Source organism: Teleopsis dalmanni, chromosome X (genome assembly GCF_002237135.1).
Source record: "Teleopsis dalmanni isolate 2A chromosome X, ASM223713v2, whole genome shotgun sequence".
Lineage (NCBI taxonomy): Eukaryota > Metazoa > Arthropoda > Insecta > Diptera > Diopsidae > Teleopsis > Teleopsis dalmanni.
The window spans coordinates 12,051,839-12,076,185 of NC_051848.1; the positions used below are offsets into that span (position 1 = coordinate 12,051,839).

At 29.4% G+C, this 24,347-nt stretch overlaps 2 protein-coding genes across 5 annotated transcripts in view; both read right to left on the bottom strand.

Moving 5' to 3' along the window:
* Positions 1-4,200, bottom strand: part of LOC119687424 (protein spire) — a 30,005-nt gene extending 25,805 nt beyond the window's left edge. The window contains exons 1-2 of one of the 4 annotated variants that reach the window (XM_038101727.1): positions 4,004-4,200; positions 2,550-3,072 (exon numbers count right to left, since the gene is read on the bottom strand). In XM_038101727.1, coding sequence (XP_037957655.1) covers positions 2,550-3,036 — 487 coding nt within the window. In that variant the 5' untranslated portion in view covers positions 3,037-3,072; positions 4,004-4,200. Of the gene's footprint in view, positions 1-2,549; positions 3,185-3,395; positions 3,415-4,003 lie in introns of those variants that run through there. The other 3 variants (XM_038101726.1, XM_038101729.1, XM_038101728.1) reach the window with 3 other exon arrangements.
* A 1,693-nt stretch (positions 4,201-5,893) lies between these two features.
* On the bottom strand, positions 5,894-24,079 carry LOC119687888 (putative uncharacterized protein DDB_G0282133). The gene is made up of 14 exons (XM_038102430.1): positions 23,658-24,079; positions 23,134-23,412; positions 17,769-22,634; positions 16,696-16,936; positions 16,518-16,606; positions 16,247-16,399; positions 16,098-16,178; positions 7,661-7,961; positions 7,117-7,322; positions 6,728-6,996; positions 6,536-6,661; positions 6,379-6,480; positions 6,290-6,320; positions 5,894-6,189 (listed from the first exon to the last, which is right to left on the bottom strand). The coding sequence occupies exons 1-14, from the start codon at positions 23,937-23,939 to the stop codon at positions 6,082-6,084; spliced, it is 7,134 nt and encodes a 2,377-aa protein (XP_037958358.1). The 5' UTR covers positions 23,940-24,079; the 3' UTR covers positions 5,894-6,081.
* Positions 24,080-24,347: the final 268 nt, after the last annotated feature.

Here is a 24,347-nt window from a genome sequence, read left to right on the forward strand (position 1 = left end):
TCAGCAAGCATAAAGTTATCAAAGAGACCAACTACAATATAGAGCTTAATAAGCTTAAGAGCACAATAACGCCATGAGGTCTACTAACATATATGTTAGCATTTGTACATCTAATATGGAGCAAAGGTATTAAATAGGTCATTAAAAAATATTCTTGCAACCTTAACTGATATTGGGGCTGATAAAAATTGTCTACATAATAAAACTGTTGATATATTTTGAACATTAATTATATTCGAGTGACAATAACTCTAGTGCGTAGTATAAAACTCTTTCATAAAGTTTTTATCAATCTCAATTAAATAATACTTCTGTGATTATACTATAAACAAACTCTGAGATTGGTAACGTTGAAAATGTTCGAAAGGAGGTTTCCAACAGAAAACATTTCCTCTTATTTTATATAACTTTTATAAGATTTTTATTTTCTTTCAGCATTTTTTCCTTCTTCCCTTTCTCTTATACTGCTATTATTCTACTGATAGTCGTCGGCGCTATTATTATTTTAAAAGATGTACATATAGGTCTATGCAAAAGTCTGAATGCAATTAAATATCAAGTTCACTAAAAAGTGAAACTAATATTTTTAATTCAATTTTTTTTTTGTTTTTAATTTGAAACAGAAAATACAAATTAGTAAATATACTGCGTTACCAAATTTAACTTTTCAATTATATATTTTTAATTTATTTCTATTTTTAACAAATTTGATTTAAATTTGATTTATTTATTTAAATTTAAAGAGTTATTTTATATGTCCACTAGTAATTTCTAATATACTATATGATCTTCCTATTATCATTTTCATAATTAAATAAAACTACTGTAAATGGAATAGATATCTTTAAAAAAAAACTGAAAATTAGGAACTGTTATATATATACATATATGAATAAGTATGTAGTAATTTGTGAAGAGTAATAAATAATATATACATTCTTTTTCTTTTTGTGATTATAAACTACCTGTAGATAGTAAACGATACATAATAATATAAATTCAAACGCATTTGTGATTTATGAATAAAACATACACTACTGACACCAATTGCCATAGATAAGTATACACAATATTAAATAAAAATAATGTTTAATAAATCTCCAAATAAGGACACTGTAGTCTTTGGAATTCTTATATATTTCTTATTGAGAAATATATGCAATAATATTATGACTGAGCCTTGTCGAAGGTACTAAAGAATAGCGAAGAGGTCTCTTAATAAATGAAGACCTTTTTTTTCTGCTGTTCACAATAATTTGCAATGGATATTCACAGTTTTAGATTTGTTTTTAAAGTCAATTAGAACAGAAGATACTATTTTATTACTGAATACTATTTTATTTCAACTAAATAAAACAAAAATTATGTTGAAATTTACAATTCCTCTTTCTTTGCATTTTTTTTATTGTTATCAACGCAAATTTATTATATGGGGGGACTCTTGCCTCCGTCTGATACTGAAAACCCTTAAAAGATTAAAAATTTTTATCCTCTTTGAAGAAATTGTGACTACCTATATATTTATTTTAGACACTATATATATTCTTGATTAGTATTATAATATGATATTTTGAAGTTAAAACAAAACCATTTTATATCAAAATATCTTATAAATGCACTATAAACCGTTATCCGTTATAAACCGTTATTTACAACCAGAGAAGAGTTTCTTTACCACTAAGAACAGTACTTGGTGTAATTTACACCAAGTACCACTAAGTACTTGGAAATTTTAAGAATTTCAGTCCTACCAACGAAGCAATGCCATGAATTCTTCTGAGATTTGACTTTCAAAGTGGTTAGCTTTTTTATTTAACGCTTTTCCGGTTAATCTTAAAATTTTCTAGGTCTTATATTTTCCGAAATAAAATAATTATTAAATTTATTTTTTGGAATCAATTATAAAGGAAAGAAGAAGAAAACTATTTTACTAGTAGAAGGGTTTTGAAAAGTAGTGAATCACAGCAACAAAATTTTATTATAAATGCTTGAATTTTTTGGTTGATCATACAGTTGTTTCGAGTATTTAGTATATAAGTTGTTTATAAGTTGTCCAATTGATACCCTCACCCATTTAGTTTTTATATTTTCAATAATCGAAACTTTTATAGACGTTTCTGATTCGCTACTATCAAATTAAAGACATTTGCAGAGTCATTGCGTTTAAATCATTTCAAAAAGCCCATATATGGAAATCAAAACCACATGACTCAACTTACCTATTTTTTAACATATAACGAGCTATTTGTTATCAACGAGTATTTTCAATTAAAAGGGAAAGAATAATTGAAGTAAGCGAATAAATTTAACGCATTTTAAGAAAATATTAGTTTTAATAGTATTTGTGTATATAGGTATATATCTTAATGTATTTTATAATATGTCAACGAACATTATATATATTAGTTCCCGTAGATCCTATAAGGCGCAAAGGGCCACTACGACATTAACTTATTGAATTTAATAAATTGTTCTAAACATCAATATATTTATATTCTATTTCTATCCATATACTTAGATGCACTTAATTTTGAATTGTTTATGCTTACCAATTTCCTTATTTCTTTCAGGTGGTACGTCTTTTGTTGTGAGTTCTGTGGTTGTGGATATAGCACAAGAACAGTGCACCGCTCCATCTACTTGTATGTGGAATTGATCAATATTTTCAGGTATCTCTGCCATTTGAAAGATGCAGCCATTTTTCAGTTGTGCTGCGTTTTTGTAAAAAGCGGTGTATTGATATAACAGTGCCCAGGCCTGTTCCTCCGAAAGAGCAGATTTGAATGATTCCAATATTTTTTGCAGTGTCACGCATCCTTCTGGATTTGCGCAACCATGGATTGAATTTGGTCTGGTAGCACTGGGCACGGTTAATTCACTTGTATCACTCGTGTTAGATGAGTCTGTTGAATTAGTTGGCGATGTGGAGTCAATAGTTTCCGTACTGTTTTCATTTGCCATCATTTGTGAAGATTTGCCCTCAGAGTTGCAATTGAACTTTTGCAACGCCAGACAATTTTCTTCGCCTTCAGTCATGACGATGGGGATTAACCACGATTAATTATTGAATGTCTTCAGTTTTTAGATCAAATTATAAAATAAAAATTTTGAATTTAGACTTTAAAAATATAAAATTAAAATGACGGGTCTGTTTCGAAAGTATAAGATTTCTAGTTTTGCTGGCCTAAAAATATTTATTTTTTTTTGTTGGAAAACAGATTTGGTGTAGAAAAAATATATATGAAATTTATTTAATGAAATTTGAAATGTGCTTTAATATCACATTTTTAAAAATAGTTCAAAGCATTCTAAGTTATAAAAAAATTTCATATATATTTAATACACATGCTTTTTGTTGTTTTGTTGTTGAAAAAAAAAAAAAAAATAAAAATTACATGAAATTCAAGAAGAGCAGTAATTTTCACATTTATAGGAATAAAAATTACTTTCAATATACTTTTTTTACTTTTTTATTTTTTATTTGCACAGATACACTATTATGAATATATTATTTGGGAGGAAATAAACAACGGTTGGACTTATTTAAATTGATTCGTTTTTTTTTTCCAGTGACTGCTGCTGGAAAATTGTAAAATAATGACATTTAAATTGTAATTTACAAAACATTTTCATCTATCGGTTCTTCTCTTCTTCTTCCTTTTATCATTAATTACACGATAAAAATGTAAGTGGAGTTACTGTTACACCGAAAAATTGTTTGTAAATACACACAAAAGCACTTGTTGCAAGTGCAACAGGTTTAAAGTGAGCTCAAGTCACAATCTTATTAAAGCCTTTCGTCCGTTGTTTTGCAGCTTCCGTAGAATCTTGGTACTGGCACAATATTTTCAAAAGAAAACCTATCCTTAATAATTTCTAAAAAATCTTTTTTAACACACTAAGCTCGACTTTTTTAATAAAAATAATTTTGCACGTCTATTATTCTACCAATTTGAGCACATTCAAACTTGCACTTTGAGTATAATTTTATTTTAATTCTTACATTTGATTAAAGCAGCAAACTAATACCACAAATTACGTTTTAAGTCACATAACTTATTTATTTTCATTTAAAAATTATATTTTTCACGATTTGCATTGTTACTTTCCAAACAGAAAAACAAAACAAATTTTAATATTTCAACTCGATCAACCGTTTACTCTCTTTTTTCATATATTGGTCAACTGCCACTGACAGACCAACTTAAACTGACTTCCAGCAAAAAGAAAACAAGTAAAGAGAATGACAGAAGAAATTATGTTGAAAATCTTGTTTAGGTGCAGGGTAGCCACACTCTTCAATTCAATATTTTTCATTTTTCTTATTGTGTTGTATGCCCGCATATTACCGCGAATTTGAAATTCAATTATGATAACGCAAACTTTGAAAAAAAAAATTAAAATTAATTTTTTGTAATGAATATGTATTATATATAACAAGTGATGTAAATAATTAATAAGTAATTTGATTTAGTTTTATGTTTATGTGTGTTGCTAATAAAAACTATTTCCATTTAAATTTAAATTTTGTACTTAATATATATTTTTATTCGCACTTTCAAGTTATATCATAACTTAATTATTATTAATTATATATTAATTATTTCGTCAATATATAATCACAAGTAGTTCAAATTAAACTACTAAATTCAATAAAAAGATTTACAAGTTAAAAGGGCTTGTGCGAAAAGATTAATTAAAAAAAATTAAAAACAGTGAAATTCTAAATATCCACATATAAATCATGTAATTATGTTATTATCAAATAATGTGAAACACAAAAGTATAACACAATATATCATTGAAGATGTTTTATCATATTTAAGTAATCATAGTCAAACAAATTTTTTTAAGAAAATATTTTTGTCTTAATTTTACTGTTACAATTCTATTAGAAAATTGAGCTATGTTATGATAAGATTAAGAAAAACATGTTAAAACGACAAGACTTATTGTTTCATCACCAGGAAAATATATCACCAGACACTCGTAAGTTAATATATATTTTTCAGTTCTGGATGGTGCACCAGGGTAATTGTGAACTTTGCAATAAATTCATCTAATCTTGTGCAAGGTTTCCAAAATAATACACTGCCATCTGTCAATCTATGTTCAGGTAATGAGCGAATATTTGAGCGAATGTTTTTTAAGGTTTTTTTTTGCATACAAAACTGTTACCAATATTGCAAACTATTAATTACCCACAGGTTTTAAGGATAAAAAAAAGGCATGACATAAATATTACGGAATTAACAGTGGTCAAATAAAAACAATACTAATGTGATGAATTTATATGGCATATAAGGCTTGAGAGTTTCAATAACACCATCGCAAATATCTAACGCTGATATCAATGATTTTAGTAATAATTATTTTTTAATTCCTGAAACTTGCATTTGACTATATATTTGATTTCAATCATTTCAATCAATGTGTTATAAATAGTTTGCAATTTTACTTTTCCTCTATGCTAATATCCATATGGTTTCAACTCTAATCGAATCATTCACTACGTAATATTTAAATAAAAAAAATAGCATAACAGTTTTAAATAAAATAAATATTTCGAATATAATTATAGCGTTAAATTATTAAAACTACTTTTTTTAAATAAATAATAAAAATAAGAGTGCTGCCACTTTTAAAGGAAATAAGATTATAGCGCTTATTAAAGTACGCAAACAGACTGGTTACTCGTTACTTTATAAACACATATGATCATGACAACGGTTATCAGTTTATGGATCTTATTTTGAAATAACCGTTATTTAAAAATTCAAAATATTCGCTATTATTTAAAAAAAAAACAAAATTTTTTTTGTTGAATAATTATCAACAGTGTATAATGCCGTACTCATTTTTACATTTTACAAAAAAGTTTTTGAATTTCGTTTTTGATAATATGACAGTGAATAAAAAATGATTGATAATGATTGAATGATTAATTGAATGGAGGCATACACTTCATTTTCTATTATAAAACATTTAGCAAATATATTAATGGTTGTTTTTGTTTTGTTGGATTTCATAAATTTGTCAAAAATAAAGTGGTGTTTCAATACTCCTAGTGTTGAACCAAGCTTAGAGCTTATTAGATCTGCTACGACGTTTTGCACGCTCTAATTGATTACATTGATCAGAAACCTTTTGAGAAGTGTGACGGACAACGTCTGTACGACGATTGATTTGCTGCAATTAAAAATATATTTTAAATGCAAATGAAGTAAGTAACATTTTTCAATTGTTTTTTCTTTTTATAAAATATTTATATATTAAAAAAATATTTTACCACATTATCCGCTTGTTCTGGTATACAATTTCTAAAATAAAAATAAAAGTTAATTACAAGTATCCTTTTATTTTTTTAACTTAAATCACTTAAAACATCGTAAACGATCCAGTTCATCTTTTAGCATATGGAAGTCTTGCTTCAAGATTGTGTATTTCTCCATGTAGTCCTGCCTGTCTTCCAAGAGCAATCTGTGAAAAATGAATAATAGCATAATCTACTTATAAATATTTTACTAAAAATTACTTTATGTGCGCATCATAGTGGGCAAAGCTCATTTGAGTATTGTTATCTGCCTCCAATTGAGATTCTTTCCATTTTCGAAAAGAGTCAATCATTTTCTTGTTGTGCTCATTAATTTCATTGCATTTCCTAAAAAGAAATACATAACATAAAAATTATTTGTATATGAAATTAATTAAATTTATTTGAAACTACATGTTTTCCTGCTTGAGGTTTTTGTTTTCTTCAGTTAGGCAGTTCAAGCTCGTTTCAGCTTCTTCATTACTTTTCTGCAATTGTTTAATGAGATCATCATGTGAATTATCGTTGTGCTGTATAGTTGTTTGTTGCTTCTTGATGATAGCATGCGCTTTATTTAGATCCTGTTCCAATTTACTATATTGAGTTTCTATACACCTGTTTTTACCCAGTAATTCTGCTTCTCTTTCTTTAAGTCCCATAACTTCTTCACGCAATAGCGCTCGCTATAAGCAGTAAAGATAATTTAATTTACTTCTTAAATCACTTAATTATATAACTTAATTATACTTTCGAATTATCAGTTTTGATTTCAAAATCTTACTCAAAAAGAGACGTTTACTTACCTCCATTTGATTTTCCTCCACTACCTTTTCAAATTTGGTCAACTGATCCTGAAGGAATTTCATTTGTGAGTTAGCTGAAGACAGACACTTCGACTGATCTTCATAATTTTCTTCTATATTTTTAAATTTTTGCACCAAACCTACACGACAAGCTTCTTGGTTGCGCAATAAACCATTTAATTTGCGTAAATAAACTATCAGCTCCCCTATGGAAGGAATAAAATATTTGGGTCAACATCAAAACTATAATTTAATTATTAAAGCACTATAAGATTGTATGACTTTAGAAATATTTTTTTAAAGTTATTTAGTTTTGTACATTATTAACAATAGATACTTAGGTATCATCAATAAGAATATTTACACCGACTTAAGACTTTTACATTTTTAATATTTGCTTTTATGAAATTACCAAATTACCAAAATATTAATTAATACTAATTAACGTTTTAGTTTGCAAACAATTTGAGTAAAGAAATTTAATAGTTTGGAAAAATGATAACTTTTGTTTTCATAAGAAAGCTTATTTTTTTTTTGATCTTACCATTCTTACGTCTGAGCTCTAGTAACTCCAAGTTAAGGTTATTGGTTTGTGAAGCATGCAAATGTTCCTGATTTTCTGCACACTCCAAAGAACTCCGCAAGCAAAGTATTTCTGCATTTGCCTTAGCCAATTGAGCACACCAGTACTCTTTGTCATCATATGGGGACTCTGCGGTTTTTTTGATTTTTTCTTTTTCAGCGTCCGAAAGTTTCTGAATAGTATTATTTAAATACTGAATTCGTTCCTCCTTTTCATTTACCAATGTACGTAATTGATTTATAGTACATTGCATTTTCTTACTCTGAAATAGATCATGTACAATAATGGTAAAAAGTGAAGAACCACACAGATTATAGCAAAAACAACTTTAACATAATAGGGGACTTGTGCTATATATATCCGTATATAAATATGATTCAGTTATTCCAATTGCAAATCGATTTATTAATTGATCATAAACTTTTTATAATATCATATTAATAAATCACATTGGGTTCATACATTAAGACCGAAAAGTTTTCGGAAATTCTCATTTAAAATTCGCGCGCTGTATATTTTTCGATATTTTAAGTTTATGTAGTTTGGCAGCACTGTCCTTAATTACTATGCCAAAAATGAGCGCGATCTGTCAGACAGTTCGTTTTCGGCAGCTGTTGAAACCAGTTCACCTCAGTAGTGCGTTGCGAAAAAAACAATGGAAAAAAATATTGAACAAAGAGTTTGCATCAAATTTTGTGTTTCGAACGAATTTCGTGTGCAGAATCGTTGCGAATGCTACAAAAGGCTTATGGGGAATCAGTTTTATCGAAAACTCAAGTTTATGAGTGGTACAAAGCCTTTCAGGACGGTCGTAAGACCGTCGAAGACATTTCGCAACGCACTACTGAGGTGAACTGGTTTCAACAGCTGCCGTAAACGAACTGTCTGACAGATCGCGCTCATTTTTGGCATAGTAATTAAGGACAGTGCTGCCAAACTACATAAACTTAAAATATCGAAAAATATACAGCGCGCAAATTTTAAATGAGAATTTCCGAAAACTTTTCAGTCTTAATGTAGTCCTTGAAAATACTTGTTAGAACTATGTATAATTTACGAATAATTGTTAAAAAAAGATAATTTTATTAAAAAATTATCTTTAAAATCGGGGTGAAAATTAAGGGTCAAAAGTACTTTAAACTTAACATCCTTAACGTCAATCGTTTCGACGAAAAAATTTTATTTTCTATGTTTGACACCACTGTAAATTTCCATTAATTACATTCCCCATATTCAGCCCACATTCACTTTCATCTATCACTAGTGATCAGGAATAATTGGATATGAAAAAATCCATCCACTTCTTAAGAAACTAAAATTAATTAATTTTGTTGATAGTGAAAATTACTTCATTTTAATAGGCTTGTCCCGATGTTATGAATACATATACAACGTTTGAGATGGGAGAATGTTTTTAAACGTGGACTAATAATAGAGACTTTGGCTGATTCCAGTGAATTTTAATAATTTTAAATAATCCAATTTTCAATTTTTAATACTCGTTACACAATCCCTAGTTCTTTACTGTCTGCAATTTAGTCTCTCAAAAAGTTAAAAGAGTAACGTATCGATAAAGGAATGGTTCGAAATATTTTGTAATAACTCTCCTCTGTCGAAATTAAATATTTATCCATAAATATGTAGTTTAAACATGACCATACTGTCTCCGATAAGGTCAGATTTTGGTGGTTAAATTAAATAAGTTTATTAAAAGCATGAATATTATTCAACGAAACAACTTTTGTCGTGAAAGATGTGTTTTAAACACTTGCTAAGTCAAAGAGGGTTGTCCTATCCGGATTCTCGGAGCGAAATTGAAAGTGCAGAACACGTAATTTTGAACATTTGCATCTTTCGCAATGAGAGAAGAGAGCTATTCAAAACATTTTTGAAGAGGTCTTAATAATATATGACGTAATACCCAATATTTGCCGGGCACATGAAAAACTACAGGCAATTTAGTCGGTAGTAGCAAAAATGGTAGCTAAGGTCCAATGCATGAACAGACATATGCTTGCGATGTCAAAAACAATGTCTCTTATGAACTGCTTTAGCGCAATAAAAAGGAGTTTATTTATGATGTGTGCGAAAAAGAATGAAACATGGAGTCACAACTACATCTCATAGTTAAAGCTGCAGTAAGCTGAATGAGCAGCAATAAACAAGACCATCTTAAGCTATATTTTATTCGGCGATTACCTAAAGAAAGGAAGAACCATCAATAGTGAAGAAATTGCGAAAAAGGGTTTCAAATAAATAAATCCAATCACAACAATAACAAAACTCTACTTTGAATCGCTTTTCCATCTACTCTGTTTTCTGGAGATGCTTTCCAGTGAGTACTATCTGCTTCCAAACCAAAAAAATTGGTCCAAGGAGCTTCCATCAAAAAATGGTTGCTACAACTAAAACAAACAATTTTAATGTTAGAGAAATATGATAATAAATATATCAACCGTTGAATAAAATGAAATTTTATATAAGAGTTATTGTTTTCTTAGTCATCCTATAAACTCATTACGTTATGTATTAAGATTTTTGAGGACGGGTGAAACTTTAAGTTGTGTTACGAGTATATAAAATAAGAGAATTATAAGAATTATAATACGATTTTAACGCAGTATGGGGTTTCTTAGCCCAGAAATATTTTATCAGGATTGTAAGCAAATTTTGTATCAAACCAAATATAAAATGGATTCAGATAACTATTCAGTTTTATTGAGCTGCATAATTGTGGCTTTTCAAACTTCACATGAAGCCGCTGGTGTAAAATACAACCAAACTAATGGTCCAGAGAATCAAAGAAGGTTTTTGAAACGAACAAACGACTAATCAAACGATCGATCTAGTATAATTTTAATAACATTTTATTTTTTATGTATACATATGTATGTACATCCAAATGTCGCATATATATGTTACACATATAGTTAATCGATTTCAATAGTGTGGTATTTACATTTCAATGCAATTATGGATGTAAATACCAACAAGTGTCTGTCCGTCCTTTAAGGGAAAATATTTTTGTTCATGTTTATAGTATACGTTCTACAATTGTAGAGCACTTTACTTCAAATAAAATGATTCTAGAAGTATTTTTGATTTTAGTAATATTAATTTGCTTAGTAATATTAATCAATTACATTAAATATTTTGATCTAAGTCAGATGTTCTCACACCTTTTAAAGCTGAAAATTAAATGCTGAGAACTACATACTTTTCGCAGATCACAGTTTTAGAAATGTTAATCTAAATAAAAGATACTGCTTACTTTGGTTATAAAATTTCTATATTATCCAATTCTGTAATCGTTTAAGTGAAGATATACTCTCAAAGTAATTCTATTTCTATACCAGCAGGTATCATAATCTCATTATTATATATTTTTAAACCAAATATCTTGATATATTTTTTATACAATATAATTCTGATTAAAGAAGTCCTAAAGTATCCTAAAATGTATGATATAGTCTTCTCCGAAGTAGAAAAAGAGCTAATAACGGAAAGAACGATAAGGAATTATATCATACTTTCATCTGACATACCTTATTAGGTATTTTAGATACCTAATATTTTAAGTATGGTACTTACTCGTGTTAGTGAATTAAATACTAGTTTTATTTCACAAAAAAACTATCAATCCAGAGCATTCCTCCATCAGGTTACTGTTCAAATTCAATATTGCAAAAACCTTCTTAAATATATATTATATATTAATATTCTGATTGTGTCATTTATTTCACTAAATCAATGTTTATTCAGGGATATTAATTTTGTAACAGACTGTCATAACTATTTCCACATTTTATTTATAATTTCATAAACAAATTTAAGAGTTTAGTTTTTAAAAAGATTTAGTAAAAATTTCCTGATATTAATAAATTCTAAATTTCGTTCTAACACAAGTGAAGCAATGACAGCAAGCGGAGGATGTGGGATAAAAGAGAAAAATAATTCTTAGTCGGACCTATGACAAAGTACTTGAATCTGCCGTAAAAATAAATTATATTTATACTATTTCAAATGATTGCAAATGTATTGTGTGCTTAAAGGTATGAAAAAGCAGAGATTAGGATGGGTTGGACATGTGATAAGAATGCCCGATATGAGAGTACCACTTAAGATTTATGAGAACGACGTACGAATCAACAGAAGAAGAGGGAGACCAAGAAAAATATTGGAAAACAAAAGCAAAAAACAGAGAAGAATGGAAGACTGTTGTTAAACAGGCTTAGATCCTACATGGACTGCATAGTTACGGATGGTGATGCTTAAAGGTTTACAGGACTTTTTACAAATAAGTATTTATAGTGAGACCTTATATTCTGTTTCCTTTATTGGCCTGGTGCTTTTGAAGGATGATACATATCCATAAGATGATAATGATCATAAAAATATTACAAGTTTTTTTAAAGCACAACGATTATGACACCACTTAATGTAAAGTTACAAGGATCCAGAAAACAGATCGAAGATATTGAAAGAGGACATTTACATAAATGGAGAAAATAACCAACTATAAAAGGAAGACATGAAATGGATAAAAATGGAGAAATATTATAGAGAATATAGATAAATTGTTAAAATATCTAAAGCTTCTTATATGACATTCCATACCTAAAATTTTGCCTATCAAAGAAACCTGAAATTAATTTCTTTTATTATTCTATTTTATGCTGCGTTGTTTTAATAATAATAAAAATAATAAATTTTTTATGCGCATTTTAACAGCGTGTATCGGTTTAATTGCGTACTAAAATAAACAAATTTTATTTACGGTTTTTATTTCAATGCAAATTACGTCATAGTGTGAGTTATTGATGAGCTCCAGTTACTTAAACCTCACACCTCAGATTACGCGTTTGTCAGACACTAAAATTTGGGGTCGAATATTCAAATATTAACGATTTCATATGCGTATTCTCAATTATTAACTTAAAATTATAAATTTATTTAGAAATGTTTACTTGTGTGAAAACCTATGGTCTAAGATGAATTTTTCTGGAAACCTCTTGAAACGCTCAGGTCTTAGCTGATACCATGAAAGTTGTGATCAAAATGTCCAAAAGTGAAAATAGTATAAGATATACTAATAAGTGTTACATTCCTTTACAAACAAACGTTTTTACATTATAAATAATGTTGTACTACCCGGTCAGCTGGACTAAATACTGAACACCCCTTATATGTAAACATTACAGAAACCAAACCAAACCAAGCCAAACCAAACCGACACACAATAATCAACACAATTCAACAAATAAATCCTATCAATATTTTGATCAAAATAGCGCTTTAAGTAGGTCAAATCCTTAGCAACATATGCACATATGTCTATGCATACAGCGAGTAATTTAACACAATTTAACTTAAACGGTTTAGATTGGGAGGGATTCAAATGGAATAGCACACTAAGTTCGTTTCATACACGTAAATTTTACGCTTTCAACATTCAAAGCGATTTTAAAATTACTTTGATTATAAATTATATCAGAATTAAAAATGTTTGTGTTAATTGAATTATTATTAATTACTTCTCAAATTTGAAGAACTTTAACCATTTGCACATACAAGAAATATTCAGAAATATTCATATGGATCGTAGGATTGACCGTTGACCGTTGACTGTTCACCGTTGATTGTTGACCGTTGCTTTTACAAATTCCTTTTGCACGCACGAGCTGCACTTAACAATTTGCTAAACACTTTATTATTTATTCAAATAATTAATAAAATGATTGAAAACAAATTATTTTCGGTTATTTTCAAGTATTGAAATACACTTTTAATGCTTGCATGCAAACTGTAAAGAACTCAATCATCACAAACTTTCCGACTTTTCGACTTTCCGACTTGCCAACTTGCAGACTTGCTGATATGTTGTCTATCGTTTGTTTCGAACTCAAATGACACTAATTCACAATTTACTTCAATATTTTTAACCTAATACATTTCCCATTTCCCATTTCCCATCTACCGCTCCACTTACCGCTCTATTATCCCCGCACTCGACTACACTATACTTCACTTGCGCCCTTTATGTCCTATCACCTATTTCACATTTCCATTGCAAAACATAACATTGTCTTACATTTATGCATATATTCTATTTAACTTTCAACATGTTGCCTCCCCTTCTCTCCCCCTCATCCTCCTTCTCCTCTTAGCTATCACCCATTATTTATATATTTTATTTGCTGAGTTATTGATGGGTAAAATGAATTTAAATAAAATTAAAACACGAACATTTTAAACTCGTTTTAATGATTATTGATGAATACTGAGCATGAATTTCTGCAATTTGGTGCTTTCGAAGAGAACATTTCCATATAGGAATCCCCAATTGTGATTAAAAGAAGCGTGTCGGTGGAGATAGTAACTCGCAAACTTTTACAATTGGGGATGTTAAACGAAGAAAAAAACTAATTTACAAACTTCTTTAACATGAAATTAAAAAAAATGGTATTGAAATCGGGTTTTTAAGTAAAAAAAAACTTCTGTGAAAAATCTGCTCTTATCATATATTGCATAATCAAAGAAATGCATATATATATATATATATAAATATATATATATATTATATGTTGTCTCTATTTCCGAAAGTTCAGCAACAAAAAAGAACATATGCACCTACACATAAAAGTAAAATTGCGATTGTAATATAAAATCACTGATCATTAGCGCTCCAAATGAAAACATAGGTTAAGTTATCAAAAGGAAATGAGCTAGACTAACAATTGTTTCCAAAATAATTCTACATGCTGTCCTTGTTAAATCGTTTGATTTTCTAGATGAAGTTAAGCAGATCCAATAAGTCTACTTTCGCCAAATCTGCAAGTTCGGAAAAGAAACGGATTTTTCTGTAGTTCTGGACAATAACAATGAAAATAATTGATGGATTTCACTTCCTTTTCTTTATGATAACTGTTGTTGAAGCACACGATTTGTAGGATCTCAAAGGTTTGTTGAATCCTTTGTTTTTCTATAATTTAATTAGAACTTAGTGTCTTAACGACTACACAGGCTACGCAATTAATTCATAATTAATTTCGAAACAGAACGCTCATCGGGTCTTGTATTGAAATCTCAATTTCATTTATGTCAATTTCGTAGCCTCTCCTAGTCATTTTATCTGCTAGTTCATACTCTTCGACATCTTTATGACCAGAAACCCAACAAAGAGAGACCGTGTGATGATCAATATTCATTAGTAAGATGCGATATTTTATTATAATTCTTGATTTAACCGTGCGAAACTCAATTATTTTTATTGCTGGCTGACAATTCACAAAGATAGTGATATTCGAAAGTTAAATGCTACCAACGTAGTTTTACCTTAAAAAGTACTGCAGGGATCAGAAAGATAATATGACTTTTTTGTCATATTTTGAGATATCTTCTCTTGTTGATTTCTTTTAAAATTATACTGTGTCCATTGTTAGAAGATTTTTTACACCTTAGATGAGAACAGAAGTTCCTTAATGTTATTTAACTGTGCGCCACATAAATAATTTTTATAATACCCTACTATTATATCCTACTAAGGATGTATGCAGCATTAGGTGATAAAAATGTTGCACGCTGGTAAAGGAAGAGATGAGCAATGATAGTTCATTATAGCGAAAAGCGACAAAAATCGTAATTATCTCCGACAAAGAAAACTGTCTATTTTCTTAAAAAGAACGAAGTTTATATGAAAAATTAAAACTGAGGACGGGCAATTTACAGTTAAGGGATAGCGTTCATTTAACAGAGCTTTTATTATACATAGCAAAGTTTAGAAATTTTATCACATTCTTTAGATTCTAATTTTGCGTGATGGATAGATGACATTATGAGGGGTGCAGTTGCAGAAAGGATACACGTTCGAAATAAAATGGATTTATAATTAATATGGAACCTCTCAGCATATGTGTTTACACCCTGACATAACTTAGATAACTGTCTTCATTTCTGGGATAAAATAAGTAAACGTCTGGAAACTGAATTACTATTTTCGATTTTAAAAAGAATGTCTTATGGGAGACCAGAGCAGAAAACTGTCATTAGTAGTTGACAACAAAAATTATTTCCATTTTCCATTTCATCACTGTAATAATGTTAGATGTACGCATCGTACAAATATATGGACGGGCAAATACAGTGGTTGGAGTGTCTCTACTGATTGAAATTTCATTAAAAGAGTTATCTATGTGGTGTACAAGAAGACACGACGTTGTATAAAAAAAGTGGAACCACCATAATTTACAGAAATATTGCGAGGTTCTAAACTGAATATTGAAACTTTTAATATATGTCGTAAGAATATGCAATCCGCATGTTTGCCAGATTACAAAATACATTTAAAAGTTTTTGCAATTATTTGTATAATAAATATAAATAAATCAATTTAACATACTGTTTTCTGGATTAACGCTTCTTGTCCTTTTCCTTTTCCTCCGGTATTTATTTTCGTGATCATATCTTCCAACATTTTTAACTGTTTAATTATATAAATAAATAATTTAATTAAAAGTATATTGTACATATATATTTTAGATTCATTACTTTGTTATCAGCATTTTTTAAACAAAGCCCAAGTTTTTCGCACCTTTTCTCATATTTTTCTACGATATTAATAACAGTATCAAGAAAAGGGTTTTCGTTATTATTAGATTTTTTAGACATGTGTAGGTCTTCAGACGAAAGATCTTCATCACACTGGTAAACAGAACAACAACATATGTTATTATAACTATGACTGTACAATATATATTCATGTGAATGTGTTATAAGTAGCGAATTATAATTATTTATAATTATGTACTCTTGTATTTACCAAGCGTCTTAGAATACAGGCCAAATCTTGAAGAGTTTCAATACACCATTGAGAATTCTGTTTTTCCATATCCAAGATATCACAGAGTTCTGCAGTAAAAATTTATTTAATTATTAATAGTTAAAGACAGTTTAAAATTAAGTTTATAACGTTTAATATATGTGAATAAATTTCCTACCATCCCGTTCATTTTCCAGTTGTTCCACATTTGAATGCAGATCCATTATTGAATCACACATTCCCTTGAATCTTGCTTTAACGCAGTCTATTATTTGAATGTCGTGGTCATATGTTGTATCTTCCAATGATACAAGGTTCCATTCGTCTAAAGGAATATTTACAGAATCTGCAGTATTTAGGTATATTAGAAATTGACGAAAGAATTCCAATTTGCTACATATATCCTTTTTTTCCATTTCCTGAATCAGGGTAAAAAAATATAACGTGAATTATTACAACATAATTATACTAGATTATTGGGTAAAGAGTTAATAATAAATATAAAGACCTTACGGTGAATAAATGGTATTAAGAAACTAAAATATAATACTAAACCTTATGTTTTACTGAATCGAGTTAAGTACACTTGTAAATAAACAGATTAAATTCAGATAGTTACAGATTTTACTGGAAAGTTTTCTTATTGGGAATATGTCGAAGTTTTTAATTTTGAAAAATTTTAAATTAAATAATGTCTAATATATAGTCTGCCATATCTGAGGTAGGAAATGATTACAACAATTTCGGGTTATAACGCAAGTTTTCTTATAAGCACAACTGTTAAACGTTTTAACAAAGATTTTCATTAAGAGCTGCCCACCAATTAACCTGGTGAAATCTAAACTAATAGTTTGATTGTCACTATATAAGAAACTCCAAACAACTAAAAAACTAAAAAAAGAATATTAGGAATCCTCCTGATGAAGGCAAAAGCGAATTTGCCGAAATACGTATAGAATTATACTAAAAAATAACGCACGAAATAAAAGTTAACATTCTTAAAAAACAAAACAGGTTTTAACTAAAAAACTATGATTTTAATATATAGAAAAATAATAATATAATGAAATGAACTGAAGATCTCTAAAATATCCTAATAATCAAGTCGTTCGAATGATTTTAATAAATATGTGAGAAACTATTTTTGATATTAGATTTGTTGTGGTAATAGAATTGTTGTGATATTAGATTTGATTGAAAAAGTTACATTTTAAATAAATTATATTACATTTCGTACAAATCATTACAAACCTCAGCACATTTTCTCATTGCTTCCATCTGAGTGCATTCTTCATTCTTATAGTCTATTACAACACCTTCCATATAAGTGTATTCTATATCTTCTTTACAGGATTCAGGAGTTTCCATTTCAAAACTTTCACTAAATTTTGCAGCAGAAAATTTCTCTGGTTGCAGGAATTCACTTGAACTATTGAAAGTTTTGGAAGAACTATTTGGGGTTACTTGAGCATTTTGCATTTTAAACCATTCACGCAAATCGTTGAAATTTTCAAATGAATATTCTTCGAATTGAGTACAATCTTGCTCGTCTTGGCTATCACTATCACTTGGACGTGTAAGGACGTCCTCCATTTTCGAACATTCTTTTAAATTACTGACATTTGTAGAAACACTTGAGCATGTTTCAAGACATTCTTCAGAATTATTGGATGCTTTGGAAGTTCGTTTATTGCTATTGCATGAGCTTAGTAGGGCATTTTGTAATTCAAAATACTCTTTCATATCATTAAAATTTGTGGAAGAGCAATCCTCCGTTTGAGAACATTCTCTTAATTTATCGAAACTTGTAGAATTCTGGCTGTCCGTATCACCAGGGCATATTCGGGTATATGAGTTAGTACATTCTTTCAAATTTTTATCTTCTTTAGAAGCCCGTTTATATTTACCACATGTGCACGCGTTCGCAATTTGCTTTTCAAAATATTCTTTTAAATCATTAAAATTAATAGAATATTCTTCTGGTTCAAAACATTCCTTTAATTCATCAAAACTTGTAGAAGTTCGTCTGTCGTTGTCACACACTTCCGTATTTTGTATTTTACAACATTCTTCTGAATTTCTGGAGATCAAAGAAAAATATTGCTCAGATTCCGAACAGTCACGTGAACCATATGCTTTCGAAGAACGCTCCTTCTGTCCACCACTACTATTTGGGTATATTCTGGCATTTAGTATATTACGAGATTCTTCAGTATTATTGAAATTTGTGGAAGATAAATCCTTTGCTTCAGAATCTTCACATGAACTATCACTACTGTTGGAAGTATCATCTTGCTGTCCACCCCTATTTTTTGGGTATATTCTGGCATTTAGTAAATTACGAGCTTCTTCAGTATTATTGAAATTTGTAGATTTATGTGGTTCTAGTTCATAATATTCACATGAACTATCATTAGTAGTGGAAGTATCATCGTTCTGTCCATCCCTATTATTTGGATATATTCTGGCATTTAGTATATTACGAGCTTCTTCAGTATTATTGAAATTTGTGGAAGATAATTCATTTGCTTCATAATGTTCACAGGAACTGTCATAAGTGTTCGAAGTATCATCGTTGTGTTCACCCCAATTATTTGGATATATTCTGGCATTTAGTATATTACGAACTTCTTCAGTATTATTGAAACTTGTGGAAGATAATTCATTTGCTTCATAATATTTACATGAACTTTCACTACTGTTGGAAGTATCATCTTGCTGTCCACCCCTATTTTTTGGGTATATTCTGGCATTTAGTATATTACGAGCTTCTTCAGTATTATTGAAATTTGTGGAAGATAATTCATTTGCTTCATAATATTCACATGAACTATCATTAGTATTGGAAGTATCATCTTTCTGTCCACCCCTATTATTTGGGTATATTCTGGCATTTAGTATATTACGAGCTTCTTCAGTATTATTGAAATTTGTGGAAGATAATTCATTTGCTTCATAATATTCACATGAACTATCGTAAGTGTTCGAAGTATCATCTTTCTGTCCACCCCTATTATTTGGGTATATTCTGGCATTTAGTATATTACGAGCTTCTTCAGTATTATTGAAATTTGTGGAAGATAATTCATTTGCTTCATAATGTTCACATGAATTATCATAAGTGTTGGAAGTATCATCGTTATGTTCACCCCTATTATTTGGATATATTCTGGCATTTAGTATATTACGAGCTTCTTCAGTATTATTGAAATTTGTAGATTTATGTGGTTCTAGTTCAAAATATTCACATGAATTATTATAAGTGTTCGAAGTATCATCGTTCTGTCTACTCCTATTATTTGGATATATTCTGGCATTTAGTATATTACGAGCTTCTTCAGTATTATTGAAATTAGTAGAAGAATACTGTTCTAGTTCGGAATGTTCACATGAACTATCATTAGTGTTGGAAGTATCATCGTCGTGTTCACCCCAATTATTTGGATATATTCTGGCATTTAGTATATTACGAGATTCTTCAGTATTATTGAAATTTGTGGAAGATAATTCATTTGCTTCATAATATTCACATGAACTATCATTAGTATTGGAAGTATCATCTTTCTGTTCACCCCTATTATTTGGGTATATTCTGGCATTTAGTATATTACGAGCTTCTTCAGTATTATTGAAATTTGTGGAAGATAATTCATTAGCTTCATAATATTCACATGAACTATCATAAGTGTTCGAAGTATCATCTTTCTGTCCACCCCTATTATTTGGGTATATTCTGGCATTTAGTATATTACGAGATTCTTCAGTATTATTGAAATTTGTGGAAGATAATTCATTTGCTTCATAATATTCACATGAACTATCATAAGTGTTGGAAGTATCATCGTTATGTTCACCCCTATTATTTGGATATATTCTGGCATTTAGTATATTACGAGCTTCTTCAGTATTATTGAAATTTGTAGATTTATGTGGTTCTAGTTCGGAATATTCACATGAATTATTATAAGTGTTCGAAGTATCATCGTTCTGTCTACCCCTATTATTTGGATATATTCTGGCATTTAATATATTACGAGCTTCTTCAGTATTATTGAAATTAGTAGAAGAATACTGTTCTAGTTCAGAATGTTCACATGAACTATCATTAGTGTTGAAAGTATCATCGTCGTGTTCACCCCAATTATTTGGATATATTCTGGCATTTAGTATATTACGAGCTTCTTCAGTATTATTGAAATTAGTAGAAGAATACTGTTCTAGTTCGGAATGTTCACATGAACTATCATTAGTGTTGGAAGTATCATTGTTCTGCCGACTCCTATTATTTGGGTATATTCTGGCATTTAGTATATTACGAGCTTCTTCAGTATTATTGAAATTTGTGGAAGATAATTCATTTGCTTCATAATATCCACATGAACTATCATTAGTGTTGGAAGTATCATCGTCGTGTTCACCCCAATTATTTGGGTATATTCTGGCATTTAGTATATTACGAGCTTCTTCAGTATTATTGAAATTTGTGGAAGATAATTCATTTGCTTCATAATATCCACATGAACTATCATTAGTGTTGGAAGTATCATCGTTGTGTCCACCCCTATTATTTGGGTATATTCTGGCATTTAGTATATTACGAGATTCTTCAGTATTATTGAAATTTGTGGAAGATAATTCATTTGCTTCATAATATTTACATGAGCTTTCACTACTGTTGGAAGTATCATCTTGCTGTCCACCCCTATTTTTTGGGTATATTCTGGCATTTAGTATATTACGAGCTTCTTCAGTATTATTAAAATTAGTAGAAGAATACTGTTCTAGTTCGGAATGTTCACATGAATTATTATTAGTGTTGGAAGTATCATGGTCGTGTTCACCCCAATTATTTGGATATATTCTGGCATTTAGTATATTACGAGCTTCTTCAGTATTATTAAAATTAGTAGAAGAATACTGTTCTAGTTCGGAATGTTCACATGAATTATTATTAGTGTTGGAAGTATCATGGTCGTGTTCACCCCAATTATTTGGATATATTCTGGCATTTAGTATATTACGAGCTTCTTCAGTATTATTAAAATTAGTAGAAGAATACTGTTCTAGTTCGGAATGTTCACATGAATTATTATTAGTGTTGGAAGTATCATCGTCGTGTTCACCCCAATTATTTGGATATATTCTGGCATTTAGTATATTACGAGCCTCTTCAGTATTATTGAAATTTGTAGAATTATTTGGTTCTAGTTCAAAATATTCACATGACTTATCATAAATGTTCGAAGTATCATTGTTCTGTCCACCCCAATTATTTGGATATATTCTGGCATTTAGTATATTACGAGCTTCTTCAGTATTATTGAAATTTGTAGAATTATGTGGTTCTAGTTCAAAATATTCACATGAATTATCATAAGTGTTTGAAGTATCATCGTTCTGTCTACCCCTACTATTTGGATATATTCTGGCATTTAATATATTACGAGCTTCTTCAGTATTATTAAAATTAGTAGAAGAATATGGTTCTAGTTCGGAATTTTCACATGTACTGTAAGTACTGGAAATATCCTCCTCTTGTCCACCTTCAATATTTGGGCGTTCTAGAGCATTTTGCATTTTACAACACCAATCATAACCTTCACAACATTCAGATGAACTATTATAAGTTTTGGAAACATTCTTATCTTTTTTAACTTGTAGATTTGAGCGTACTTTAGCATCTTGTGTTTCACAACAGTCGCAAATGTTTGGAATAAAACAGTCGTCAAAACTCTCAAAACTTGTGGAAGAATTTTGTTCCGATACATCATCATCCTCCTCACTTGCGTTGCATTCTTCAATCGGATCGTTTGTCTCCAATTCTTTTTCGTTGCATGTTACTGCATTTCCCATTTCAATATCTTCTTCTTCTTCTTCTTTTTCTTTACAACATGATTCTATTTTAGCTATAAAGTCTTCAAAAGTTTTTAGAGATATGACAGAACCTACTTCCGATCCATCTGTCCTGAAAGGATTTTTCGTTTTGAAGCATTCCTTAAAGCTACTGAAATCTATTAAAAAAGGATTCTCAGGTTCATCGTCGTTGCATGTCTCTGCATTTTCCGTTTTATCCTCAGATTCCGGAGGCTCATTGTTCTCTTCTGTTCCACAAACTTTCTAAAGAAAAATAATTATTTTTATATTAAGTGAAATGAAAACATGTTCATCATTTAAATAGTCAAATGGAATCTATAAAACTAAATTTATTGAATCATTTAAATTATTAGACAACTAAAATTACTTTATGAAATTCCATAGTTGTGCCACTTAATTATCCATTACTTTTCACTAATTACTTATTAAATACTTATTTACAAAAATATTGTTGAAACATTAATTATGAATTTAATGTTATGAACAACACTTCTGTTGATATATATATAGTCCTAAATAGTTTGTGATATGTTTACTCCGATATACAGAATAGAAATTATATAAAAATTTTATTTAGAAATGATTCTTCTTATCTTATGCTTTTATTCTATTATGAGCAATAATGTTTAGACTATAAATCTAGATATTTATAAGGCATGATATAATTCTTTTTGAAATTGTCCATAAGAAGTGAAAAACATATATTTAAATATATAGAGTAATATATAAATTTTATACTTACAGCTATAAATTGTGCCTTATGTACGGCATCGAATTCCACGTTAAAAAAATTCCAATCATCATCTGAATGCGCATTCCTTATCATAATTTTTATCTTATCTAAATCACACTTCAGCTGTTCAACACAACTTTTACGACGTTTACCGTGCTTGCTCCCACCTTCTTGCTCTTGACATATACGCTGATAGACTCGAGTTTCGAGCAATTCGGAATTTCGAACAATGGCGTCGTTCATTTTTAATAGCATTACTACCCACTCCTTGTATGCCGTATTGCGTTTCTTAAAAATGAATCCAAAAAAATTGTTTAAACATAGCTATTAACTATATAATATCTATGGTCTCTGTTATAGGTAAATATGAAAATGAGAGTACTGTCAGATGTTAGAAAAATTATTGGCTACGCTTCTAAGCACACTTTGTGTAGTATTAAGTATAATATTATCGCAAAGAAAGCTTTAGTTCTCAATGTATTCTTTTGTTTAAATAAGTACATATATATACATTAATATGAAAAAAAACTCACGCTGTGATCGGGATCCTGAGCATCATCCAAACTTTCAATTTTTCGCTTAAAAAGCAAATTTACTTCCCGATTAATTCGCGAGGCCTCTCCTTCATCTGTCTGTGCATTTGAGCCACTACAGTCCTGCTGTGCAGGCTCAGAATCCTCGCATTTCTCAACTTCTGTTGCTGACGATGAAATAACTAATGACACGTCTGAGTTTGAACAATCAGTTGTTTTGTATGGTACTGATTCAAGTGAGTTGTTACATGAGCTGTTCGATGCTAGTGAATGGTTAGACATTGTATTCTATATAGCGCAATGAGCGACTTAAACTATCTACAAATTTCAGTTGTTAAAACTTATCACCGAAAATTCACAACAAAATTTATTCATTTTCTGTAAACGCAAAATGGTAGGCAGAAGTAATTTTATCGGAGATATGTGTTTGAAACAATTTTAAAATAATTTGAATCAAAATTTTCTTCTATAGATAAGTGAATAAATAAAAAGTCAGCCTACTATGATTAAAAAAAAATACCTATAAAGAATTCCTTGTTAACGAAAAAAAATGAACACGAGAATATTCACAGTAGAAAGGTTTCTACTTAAACAAAAAATTTTTAATTACATTTACATCATCAGACAAGTACACGTTAAAAAGTATTTTCAATGCTTACACTAATAGATAAATAGATCTAATATGGTAGA